This window comes from Sturnira hondurensis, unplaced genomic scaffold (assembly GCF_014824575.4).
Source record: "Sturnira hondurensis isolate 20B ecotype Veracruz unplaced genomic scaffold, ASM1482457v3 Scaffold0010448, whole genome shotgun sequence".
NCBI lineage: Eukaryota > Metazoa > Chordata > Mammalia > Chiroptera > Phyllostomidae > Sturnira > Sturnira hondurensis.
Window position 1 is genome coordinate 6,481,058 of NW_028083079.1, and position 12,909 is coordinate 6,493,966.

The window sequence follows — 12,909 nt, forward strand, 5'->3', positions numbered from 1 at the left end:
AAGTTTCTCCTAAAATCATAATTCTGGAAAAAGACCTTAACTAGTCAAACTCCTCCGGGGGCTAGGTCTCTTCAGGTTCCATGATGAGGAACACAGGTCCGGAGAGGTCAGGGTGCTTACCGGAGGTTGAGAAGACCATGCTGAACTAAAGCCTAGGCACCGGGACAACCATGTCCCTCCACCCCCTCCACCAGCACATCTATACCGACCATACCAGTCGGCTCTCTCGTCTTCAGGGAATGATTCTGCATTAAGCTCATTAATGAAAATAATTATTGTAAAAACACTAACTCATTTATAGGTAGTTTTAACTGTCAGAAATTACCATATTCTTTAACTTCAAAATATGCAGTCCCAGTTGTTGAAAAGTCCTCTTTGTATTTAGCTTGAATTTTCCACACACCATATCTGTGAAAGCAAAGTATTTAAAATCACAGAAGTCATCAAATAGTTTTAATTTACCTAGTGGGAAGCTAATCAATTCCTGTTTTAAGGAGGGAAAAGTAAGTAAAGATGTATATAGCCAAGTAATTGTATTTTATTTGCAATAAGCTGAAAAAATTGAGTGTTTCCAGGATAATAGAAACTGTTTAGTAATTAGTTTTTCAAATATTGTGTTACTTTTTCAGGTATTTTATTTTAATATTATCAATAACTTTGAATTGAAGAGCTTATGATACTTGAGAATTTACTTGATCTTGGAACTTAACTATACTAACATAATATTAAAATCTATACTATAGCAGAAAATTCATAATAATGTCTCTAGAAACATATAATGCAGGTCAAGCCCATCCAGATGATAAAATTCATACCTCATGTATAAGAAACTAGAGCTGGAAACAAAGTATGGTTTGTTGAAAGAGAAAAATGACCTGAGTGTAATTAAAAACTTTCAGTCAAAAATATTTACTAAGCACTGGATTAAAGACTGGAGATAAAAAATAAATAAGATAAATGAGTCCCTGTCTTCACAGACCTAATAGACCGTGGGAGTTTAAATTTTTTACTTTTCCATTTACTAGCAGAGTGGACTTGGGGAAGTTGCTTAACCTCATTTGTGAAATGGGAAAAATGGCATCTACTTTGCACATTATTTGCGCAATCAATAAATTTAATTTTATCATTTAATTCAATGTACCTATTATATTGAAGTGGGGGGGATATAACAGTGAGTAATACAAACATGACCGCTGTCCTCAGGGAGTTTACAGTCTGCTGGGGAATAAATGGGCAAGTATTGTAAATAACTAAATAAATAACTGCAATATTGAAATAAATACCACTACGAAAATAAACAAGAGAATAAAAGAAAGAGAGGGGCTGCATTAGATCATGTGTCGAGGGATAACCTCTTTGAAAGGGGAGAATTGGCCCCATGTCCTACAAAATGGGAAGAAGCCAGCCTGACGAAGAATAAGGGGAAGCACATTCTGAGCTGGGGCAGGAAAGTCCTAGCCATGAGAAGCTACCATGGCTGACACATAATCTGTCACAAAGCAAATTGCACAAGATGAAAAAATGATAACAGCTGGAGGAATGGTAATAGTTATAAAACAGGTTAAATTCTGTGCTTCAAAGCATGTAATATTTCAAGAAAGTATACAATTTAAAAATTATCTGATATATTTAAGTTCCCCAATTTTATCCAAGTTTCTAGATGATCTTCTGTATAGTAAATTAACGGCAAACCCCCTTATAGAGGGCGGAGCAAAAAAGACCGTAAAAAGATTCTGCTTTAAAGTAATACTGTAGCCATTTTTAGGCACACCTATTTTATTTGCCCACTCTAAGCTCCTTGAAGGCAGGGACCGTGGATTCTTCATTTCTGTTTTACATCTCTCATTCCTACTGTACTTTGCACATACCAGGAATGTGTTCACTAAATATTTATTACATTGGATTCTGTTTACATTGGATTCTGTTTAAACACATTCTTAAATCCTTTAACATGAGGCCAAATGAAAGAACATTCTCTGAGAGTATCCTCTTCTTAAAATTTGATAGTCTATGCAGAAAAGCCTATAGAAGAGTAATATTTGTATAACTCACAACAAGACATAGGACTACACCACCTTTTTAGTCTGATAGTCTATTAGATTTCCATAAAGGGCGGAAGGCTGATGGTTTTGATTTTAAAAAAGGCTCGAGGTCTATTTTTCACTCTTCCAAATTTTAATTTCTGTCTGCAAAGCAGACTGGCAAGACGTTTTAAGAAGTCCCACCCCACCAAAAATGAGTCAAGCTTCTCATTACTCTTTAAAAGACTTTGCGTCTCCTCATTTCTTTTACACTGACACCCTTGGTTAACACCAGGTGGTTTCATTTAACTGATGATCTGCCTCACCATCAAAAGCTCCAGATGTGCTTTTTAGAGAAAATTTTATTAACAAATATTTTTAAATACTTAGGATTAGGTGGAATCTTGAAATCAGGAAAAGAGATAATTCCGGTATAATCATTTTCTTCCATAATGTCAACATCTGATTCATCAGGATCCTTTGAATAAAAACAAAGAACATCAAAGCACATAAACCACATTAAAAAGTTAAGTGATTATATTATTTCTGATCTACAGAAATATTTACTAACAAGTATCCATGTCTTCAAATTAAATATGAAGGAGAAAGATTATTTAAATGGAGTGAAGACAAATAAGGTTTATTTAAGCCACTTCCCTCCCTCCTTCCCCTTCTCCACCTCCTTGCGCGCGCACGCACACACGCACACACACACACACACACACACACACGGAAAGGTATACATCAGCATCCAGGTATCCTAGCCTCAGTTATCTAGAGATGAGACTCAACTCTCTGTGGTATGAGTAAAAAAAGAAGTGTAATAATAACTGATGTTATAATAAATCAAATGTGGACTTACAGGCTTTATAGATACAAGCATCTAAATTCTTATCTGTTCATTTGAAGTTTTTAAAGCAAATATACTGTAAAATGCATTTATTAGCTACATACTTTATAATTGCAATATATTAATTTTGAGCTTGACAGAACATTCAAAATAGTTAAACAAACTTTAAAGTTTTCATAAAGCTTCCCCATAAGCTCCCTTTTGTGTGTGGGTTTGAGGTTTCTTACTGTCTTTGGACCACGTGTAAAGGTCCATTTTGGTCTTACCACAGAAATTGACCATCATATGCTATGACTGAGAAATTCATGGTCAGGATTTATTTTTAATCCTCACCAGAGGATATGTTTGTTGATTTTAGAGATAGAGGAAGGGGGAGAGACAGAGAGAAACATCAATCTGTTGCTTCCCGTATGCACCTTGACAGGGGATGGAAACCACAACCTAGGTATGTGCCCTGACCAGGAATCAAAACCAAAACCACCTTTTGGAGTATGGCACGATGCTCCAAGCAACTGAACTACCTGGCCAGGGGCATGGCTGGGATTTTAAAGTATTTTTCTCAAGTTTCAAAGGTCCATTTTGAAAAAGAATTAGAATTGAGGCTAAGTATCTTCTGGCCTATTCTCTATCCCTGCAGTTCATTGTGCCTGGTGTTTCTAAGATGATCCTTCTTGAGTGCTGTTTTCAGGACACTCTACAGGCCGATGCCCCACTGCTCTGGGACCCGATTCCTCAATCCTGTCTTCTTGGGACAGCTCTTACACAGGACAACAGGCATTCATTCTTCTTTATGCGGTGTCAGGGTTCTGCATCACTGAAGTTCCACCACGGAGGGGCGCAGGAGGTGAAATAAATAGCATCTGACCACATGCTATAGTATTTTCTTTTTTCCTTTCCTTCCTTCTTTCTTTTCTCCTCTTCCTTTTTTTCTTCTTTTTATTTATTTATTTATGTTCATGTACAGTTGTCTTCTTCTTCCCACTAGTATTTTCTGACAGAAAAAGGGCATTCAAGCTGGCACCGTTCTCTCCTTTAGTCTCTCCCAGACTTCAGACATAAGTCAGCCAGTTTATGCACTAGCCTCTTTTCTCACTTCTTCCCGCTGCCATAGCTAAACTCATGCCATATATCACATGAGAAGTTCTTCACAATTTTTTTAAACCTATGGCCATTCTTTTCATTAGGACCAGTTCAAGGCTTCCTTTATCTGTTCTATTCCAGAAAGGGATTACATCATCCTTTAATCTCACCCCAATTTTGTCTTCCCTCTGAGCTCCAACGTCATTTGTCCTACTATACAATTTGTTTTGTTTGCTCTAGTATGGTTTTATTCTCTGGTATCTATATACAGGGTTCAGCACAAATAATGTCTCTTTTTTATTACAAAATCTTTTATTACAAAATTATAAGCATGAAGTTTTGTAACATAATATCACACTCAAGCACGCCCTATGACGTTATAGGTGAAATGTTCAAATTAAACATGTGAGGCGTGTGAGAGGCAGCCACACACTGATGTTTCTCTCCCTCTCTTTCTCCCTCCCTTCCCATCTCTCTAAAAATAAATAAATAAAATCTTTTAAAAAAACCTCACAGCTCCTGGGCCCCTGCTTTAAGATAACTCAGCCCATACACACCCAAGGTTATAAACAAATAAATTCACATTGGAGTCTGGTATTTATTGTGACTTCTATAAATCAGCATCCTCGTTCCTGTCAACGCCATTCTTACTTGCTTCCTCTGCTTACCCTCTAGTTCAGGTGGTCTGAGAGGCCTCTCTCTGCATTCCTTCTGCTGCCAATATGACAAGGCCTCTCTCTCCCCAGACTTCTGCGGCAGCCCAGAGTGGGTTTCCCTTACTCCACACTCCTATACTTCCACGGTAGCAGCGCTCATGGCTACAAATTTCCCTTCCATACTTTGTCGTACCTCCCTACAATAAATCTACAGAGCTTCCTACAACCTGCTACGCAGTCTTCTAGGTCTGGTCTAACTTTCAAATCTTATTTACCCTTCTTTTCCCAGGGATGCCGCCTCCCTTGGATGAGATTGTTTTCTTCCTGTCCTGTCCCTCTCACTTGTGACTTTTTGTTACCCATCATTCCTTTTCTAGCAATCTTCCTGCTTCTTCTCCACATTTCTAAATTCTATGCACTCTTCCAGGTCCAGTTCCAATTTTACTTCTTTCCTGAAGTGTCCCTTGGCCTCACTGATCTCTTTGAATTCCTGGAGTTTACAAGTTATCAATAGTTATCAACCACAATTTTGAAACACTCTGATGTTTAAAAAGTAATTCATTAATAATAGTTGGATATAAAAGTTTGTAAAGGTTTATGATTTTTGTGATTTATAAAGGATTCAGAGTTTTCCTATACATTACTTGTTTTTCCTTGTGTTTTGGAAAGGTTTTGTTTTTGTTTTTCAGTAGGAGGAAAGGTGCTATAGCCTATAATGAAAGACCATTCCTAATACATCTACTGTTAATAGATGAGCAGTTAGTTATTTCCCCACAAAAATCTTGCAGGGTTGCAGCACAAACTGGGCAAGGCCATGGGTGTTTATCGCACTTGTACCTACCTATCATCTTTTGTGTGTGTCATGGCTGATAAAAGGTTGATAACTGCTAATCTTTATCTCATAATTTAGTACTATTTTTACACGTTAGTATGTTAGTTACTATACTCTAAGTTCCTTTAAGTGTAAGTACCATAGATTGTAATTCTTTATATTGAATTATACTAATTTTAAAATCTCATAATAGGTATTCAATTAATTCACACAGGGATGACTAACCTGTGGCCCATGGGCCACATACGGCCTAGGATGGCTATGACTGTGGCCAAACACAAAATTGTATATTTACTTAACACCATTTTTTTGCTCATCAGTTTTTGTCAGTGTTTGTGTTTTTAATGTGTGGACCAAAACAACTCTTCTTCTTCCAGGGTGGCTCAGAGATGCTAAAAGGTTGGACGCCCTTAGTGATTGATTGATGTTCTTGAAGAAACAAATCATGAAGGATGTATTTAAATGATTTAGTTTAAAATCCTAAGTTGTTGGGATTTAATTTTCATGAGCTCTTTACACATGCCTATTTTAGAGTCATAGACCTACGATGATATATTCACAGAAAGTATTCAGTCACCATTTACTGAATTTTGAATGAGTCAGTATGGCATTAGGGAGGGGTTATGAAATAACATCTTATTTTAAAAATGAGTTAAATTATTTAGATAAATAACATACTCACTGTGAAAGTTAAAACAGTTTCTCTTTTGGCTGGCTTCAAGTCATCATTCAGTGAATAAACTCTAACCTTTACTGTAAGAATAATTGATAGCATCAAAACCTCTAAACACAAGGGTATTTTGGTTTTTAACAACAATCATCTTTAAAAGAGATGAGTCTCATTAAAGTAAATCAATACATGGCCAATATACCAAAATCCACTTTTAAAAGAAAGAAAAAGCTTGCAGATATACAAGAATTCTTTTGGATTTCTTTAAAAAGCTAATTCTAGTGAATTTAAGTATAGTTCACTTTGTTAAAATATATTTACATACAACGTTTTTTTGGAACACACATATAGGACAAAATTACATATATCTGTAATTAGGCTATTGTTTATCAAGAATTTCATAGTAGCAAAATAGTAATATCTACCATATGGCTACAGGGGAATATAATATATTGTCTCATATTAGAGTTAAAGATTAATGGAAAATTAGGTAGTTTGATTCAGACATTATATACTCTTATAACTAAGGCCTTATAATTAAGGCCCTAAATTATCTCATCGTTGCTAAAGTCATCTTTGAATTGTATAGTTTTGTTACATTTATTGAGTCAGACCACACAATTGTTCTCTCATTGTTAAAAGAATGTCAGTGACTCAATAACAATTAGTTCTCTTCCATTTCTTTCTGTCAATTAGTAGATCCTCACCTTTTAAACAAACATATCTGCTTAGCTTTTAACTCATAGCTGTTTGAGATATGCTTATCTAGTTCCAATGTCATAATTGTTATTTCTATAGTGTTTTACTGATACGCAAATCATTTCATGGCCAAAACTTGGCTCACAAAATAAAACTGAACTGGCATCATAAACCTTTTTTAAAGAATCTGTATTACCCAAAGCTCTATATAAAAAGCTAATTAATATCTCTGAAACTGGTTTCATTAAGACCATAGGATTAAAGCAAAATATTCAGTAAATCCCCCCAGCTCTGCTATACCCTTATGCTCAGTCCTATCTCCAACCTCAAATTCTCCCTTCTGCCTTATGAACATTCCTGACCCAGGCCTGAGCATCACGGGATGTTTACCATAGGCAGTGTGCTACGAAAGCTCAGGCCCTGGAGTTCAAAACTTTGGTTTCACCCCTGTCTCTGCCACTTCTTAGTGTGATCCTAAGCATAATACTTAATCCCTCTAAATCTTAATGCCCTCCTCTGTAGAATGGGGCCGCTAATATTTGCTTCATAGTGTTGTGAGAACTAAATGAGACAACGTTTTTGCACAGGCCTGGCACATAACAACTAATCAACAAATGATTATTATCTCTATTTTATTATTATTTCTATGATTACTACATGTCTACTTCCTAACCAGTTTGCATTTAGGTTAGAAAATTAATCATGTCTTCAGAGCAATGGTGTATCAGAGGCAAGATCGATAAATCTTTGTGCCAAAGATAATGGCTTTGAATTAAAAAAAAAGGTATTAAGTGCCTTCTCCGTGAGGCACTCTGCTAGGCACAGAGATGCGTGGTGAAACAAATCAGGAACGGAAGTCTTGTAATGGAGTGAAGGAGGAGAGGCAAATACATGATCACACAAGTACATGTAAAAATCCAGGGATGAAAGGTGCTACAAAGGACACTTCCTGGCTTTCTACGAGTGTTGTCGGGGCTGCCTTCTTTGAGATGATATGGAACAGCTGAGTAGGAAGTAACAAGGCAATGGAGGGTCATGAATGTAGCAGACAGAGGTCCATCCCATCCTTAATATAGATGGGAAAACAGTGTGAGCAAGCACCAGAAAAGAGGTCAGTTTGACTGGTGTCCACAGAACAGGTGGAGCACGGTAGACGATGAAGCCAGAGAGGAAGGCAGGACACGGCCTGTATGAATTTGAAGGATTTGAGCCCATATTCTGAAGTCCTTTATCCTATAAAGCCTTGAAGATTTAAGCCTTTATCCTAAAGATGCTTATACTAAGACTATACTTTCAGGGATCATTTCTATAGTTCCTTACTAAAGATGCTTATACTAAAAATCCCTCAAGAATCTTCAGATAAAATGTGTGCATCAGATTAAATGATTGCATCAGGACATTAGAACTACAAATAGCAAGATTCAACCAACATCGGCCAACATTTGGTAAGCAGGCACCGTGTGAAAAGTTTTTCAACGAAGCTGGCCAGTCCTGCCTCCCTTCCTCTGTCCTTCACCAGGGATATCATTATCAAAACTCCATAACCTTCCCACCCCACATATAGTTCCCTCATAATTCCATATCCAATGTGCTCAAAAGTCATTGAGAATGAGAGGGAGATATTTATTTAGGAAGGAATCAAAGACTTGCAGACACTTGAACACATCTGGTCACCATTCACACTTTTCTGCGTTTTACTTTTGCTCCTTTGAGAGTAAGTCCGGTTGTTCCTCAATAGCAGAGTTGTGGGCTATCCTGCCCTTTCCCTCTCCCACAAGAACCATGAATATGATGTATTCTAACAGGAAATTTCTTAGGTAGATGTCCTGAGAAAAATATTCTTATTTTTCTGTGATCTAGTTTATTCTTTGTTGAAACAGCTTATCTTCTAGGGTTGAATTTGTTTTGTCAATTTGAGGGTTAGCTCCAAAGTAACAGAACTTTTTAAATGAATGTGCCTCTATAATAAACTATTTTCCCACTACAAAAATTATAGTGGCAGCAATTACATCTCATATTTGTTCAATAAATAAAATATAACGCAACATTTCACAATTTTTGAAAAACACTTTTCTATGTGGGAATAACTGATGAGTCAGATTATGTAATTGTTGATTTTGCAATTTACCTATGCACTTAAAATCAAATTTTAATTCTGATTGTTTATTTAGCAATTACCATATACATTTAAAATTAACATGGTACTTATAAGTGTAAAAGTCATTGGGAATTGAGACTCTTTAAACAAATTGGAAACCTGTCTCCGGTTAATTTTAAGTGTTAAAAAGCTCTACAGTATAGAGTCAGTTGTGCTCCCCAGAGAAAGAAGCATCTTATACTCTACCTGACTGTTCTGGAGTGTAAACAGGTTTGTCTGTTTGAATGAAGAGGTATCCATTGTCCTTGCTTATTGGCATTTTTTTTGATTTTGAAAAATGCTTTGATACAACTTCCAAATACACATGTGAAACTATGTTTTGTCTTCCAGACAACTGTTTGGGTTGTATCTGTAACAGAAAATGTTGACAAAAAAGAGTATATTAATGTTAAGGTCATAAAACATGTTGGCTTTCTACATACCACTGTAATCTCATTAGAAGGAAAAATCAGTGTGTGCATTTAAATCATTTAAAAAGTACTAGGGGAGCCCAAATACTAAATAAATTTTGCCCAAAGCCCTTCAGTGTTAAATACCTTAACCAAAATTTAAAGTGTTTTCTACATACCATAGGCATCTAATAAAACTATTTAAGCTACAGAAGCTCTCTTAATAAGCGTTCACTCCCTCGGCTTGCTGGATTAGCCCGTGGTGTCCGTTCCCTCCCCTCAACATCCTGACTGGTGGTTGCATCACAGCGACATCCTTCTGCTCCCACCGGCTGAGCTGCGCACTTTCCAAAACGTGTAAGGGATTGTAATTATCTGCTTTATATTGCATGCTGTGAAAATTTAATACATAAAAGTAATAAAAGAAAGATAACTGCTTCTGTGAAAACTTGGGCTTTGGACACAGGATAAAAATAAATCACTAAAATCAACTGCTGTGGAATTAGATACATGAGTACTATAAAAGTTGGGAAAACAGTAGAACTCTGTAAAGATTCTGCACTCAGATTCTTTGCAAGTGTCTTTAAGTTCTTTCTCCACTTTTCTCCACTTTAAACATAAACTGTAGAACAAAGATGATGTGTTAAAGGTGTGACACCTAATAAATAAAATTTGATGTTCCAGTCAGTGCACTTAAAGACAAGACCTTGGCACAGTATCAAACAACTGGCAAATAAAGCTACATTATAATGTTAAGGTAAAATTCAATGCTTAAGATATGCATCAATTTTTGTGATTTCTCCACCTTAATCACCTATTTTTCCAATTAACCATCTGAGTTGGCACTGTTCAAATAGAGCTCTCTGTGACAATGGAAATATTTTATTATTTCTGCTGTCCAGTGCCATGGCAACCAGTCACATATGGCTATTTGAGCACCTGATATGTGGCTGAGGTGACTGAGGAAGTAAATTTTTCATTTTTGTTAAATCTGATTGAATTGAAAACTAACAACTACATGTGGCTAGTGGCTACCTTGAGTCACATAAGTGTCTGCTGAAAATAATACTTTTGGGAGATGAAGTTTAATTTTTTTTTAAGTTTAATTCTTAATAAATCCCAATAAATGTAAATATTTGTTAAGAGATTAGAGTGTATACCACCAAAAAAACTAATAAAAGAATTCCTACATTTGGTTGAATTTATTTAGATCAATTTCTCAAAACTGAATAATATGAACTTCTGGCCAAGATGGAGGTGTAGGTGGAAACACTGTGCCTCCTCGCACAACCAAGTTTAAAGACAACAAAGTTTTAGTAACAAAAACACAACCAAAACACAGAAAATTGAACTATACGGAAGTCCAACAACAACGAACAGTTCAGCCAGACTGGTAAGAGGGGTGGAGCCAGCGGCAGAGCAGGGTCGGGCAGAAAAGATCTGCTGGACTGACCCAGGCTCGCAGGCAGCCGTTGGCGGATCCTAGGCGTGGGGTAGCAACCGGCGGACCCAGTGAGAGTGTAGGGCAGCAGGCTGACTTCAGTTACACATTCAAGTGCAGATAAACCAGCGAAGGAGCCAGCAGTGAGACAGACCAAGCAGGACCCAGCAGCAGGAAGCAGCAGAGAAGACCATCATTGCCCCTCTTTGACCCCACCCCCACATACAGAATCACAACCCAGCGACCGAGTTGCCTTGCCCTGGTGAACACCTAGGGCTCTGCCCCTCATAAATAACAGGCAGGAACAGACCAAAACATTATGGCTCAAGAAGAACTCGAAGCCCCAGAGCCAATAACTCTAAGTGACCAAGAAATAGCCAACCTATCATATGCACAGTTCAAAACACTGGTGATCAGGATGCTCACAGAACTGGTTGATTTTAGTCACAAATTAGAGGAACAAATGAAGGCTAAACTAACTGAAATGAAGGGAAACACATAGGAAACCAATAGTGATGGAAAGAAAATTGGGACTCAAATCAAGGGAGTGGACCAGAAGGAAGAAAAAAAATGACCAAACAGAAAAGTATGAAGAAACAAGAATTCAAAAAAAAATGAGGAGAGGCTTAGGAACCTCCAGGACATCTTTAAACATTCCAACATCCAAATTATAGGGGTACCAGAAGGGGAAGAGGAACAGCCACAAGTGGAAAACTTATTTGAACAAATAATAAAGGAGAACTTCCCCAGTCTGGCAAAGGAAATAGACTTCCAGGAAATCCAGGAAGCTCAGAGAGTCCCAAAGAAGTTGGACCCAAGAAGGAACACACCAAGGCACATCATAATTACATTAGCCAAGACTAAAATGAAGGAGAGAATCCTAGAAGCAGCAAGAGATAAGGGGACAGTCACCTACAAAGGAGTACCCATCAGACTGTCAGCGGATTTCTCAAAAGAGACCTTACAGGCAAGAAGGGGCTGGAAAGAAGTATTCCAAGTCATGAAATCCAAAGACCTACAGCCAAGATTGCTTTATCCAGCAAAACTTTCATTTAGAATGGAAGGACAGATAAAGTGCTTCTCAGATAAGGTCAAGTTCAAGGAGTTCATCATCACCAAGCCCTTATTATATGAAATGCTAAAGGGACTCATATAATAAAAAGAAGATGAAAAATATGAACAGTGAAAGGACAGCAAACTCAGAGTTATTAACAACCACACCTAACACAAAAGCAAACCTAGAGGACAGCTAGATCAGGAGTGGAACCATAGAAATGAAGAACACATGGTGGGTTAGCAACAGGGGAGTGGAAGGAGGAGAAGCGGGGAGAAGGTACAGAAAATAGCATAGACAGTAGGTAGAAAATAGATAAGGGGGAGGGTGAGAATAGTGGGGGAAATATAGAATCTAAAGAACTTGAGACACGTGGTTATAAACTAAGGGGGAGAATGGTGGGGGAGGGAGTGTGTGGGTGTAGGGGAATGAAGGGGGGAGAATAGAACAACTGTAATGGTATAATCAATAAAATATATTAAAAAAAGAGAGAGAGACAGTGGTATAAATGAATCCCAGAGCCCCTTCCAGGTGTCGTAGTATTTGATTTTTCTGGTCTCTGATTTTTGAATTTTTACTGGAATTTAAAATAATATTTTGTTATATGTATTCACTTGGATGAATAAATACTAAGTATGGAAAATTATTTTTAGTTATCAGAATTTTTTAATGAGAAATGAGTTGCAAGCATGTTTCTGACCTTGCTATACTATAATATCTTAATAGAAGAAAAAGTTATTTGATCAAGGTTGTTTTTTCCTATTAACCACAAGTTGTAAACAAGAGCTATTTTCAATAATCAATAATTTATTCTTAGAAACTATAATTGTAGAATATTGGCATTTAAACAAACAAATGTTCACTAGCATCCATGGCTTGCTGTAGGCAATGCATTACAGATCAACATGCATATTCATATTTTTCTTTCTTTATAATGATCATTTTGACAGAAAATAAGTATTCTCAATTCATTTTCAAATATTTGCTTATCAGTACAATTTTATTTTCTAATAAGAATGTTACAATTTACCTGCATTGCTCAAAAAACAAACACAACTC

The 12,909-nt window shown here is 36.8% G+C and overlaps 1 protein-coding gene and 1 pseudogene across 2 annotated transcripts in view; one reads left to right on the plus strand and one right to left on the minus strand.

Annotated features, from left to right (window-relative positions):
* The window catches only part of C5 (complement C5), a 90,118-nt gene that overhangs the window by 72,129 nt on the left and 5,080 nt on the right, over positions 1–12,909 (minus strand). For both annotated transcript variants that reach the window (XM_037059173.1, XM_037059172.1), the window contains exons 3-6: positions 9,153–9,315; positions 6,122–6,192; positions 2,408–2,499; positions 326–408 (exon numbers count right to left, since the gene is read on the minus strand). In XM_037059173.1, coding sequence (XP_036915068.1) covers positions 326–408; positions 2,408–2,499; positions 6,122–6,192; positions 9,153–9,315 — 409 coding nt within the window. The remainder of the gene's footprint in view (positions 1–325; positions 409–2,407; positions 2,500–6,121; positions 6,193–9,152; positions 9,316–12,909) is intronic.
* LOC118996001 (uncharacterized) lies at positions 8,090–8,168 on the plus strand (annotated as a pseudogene).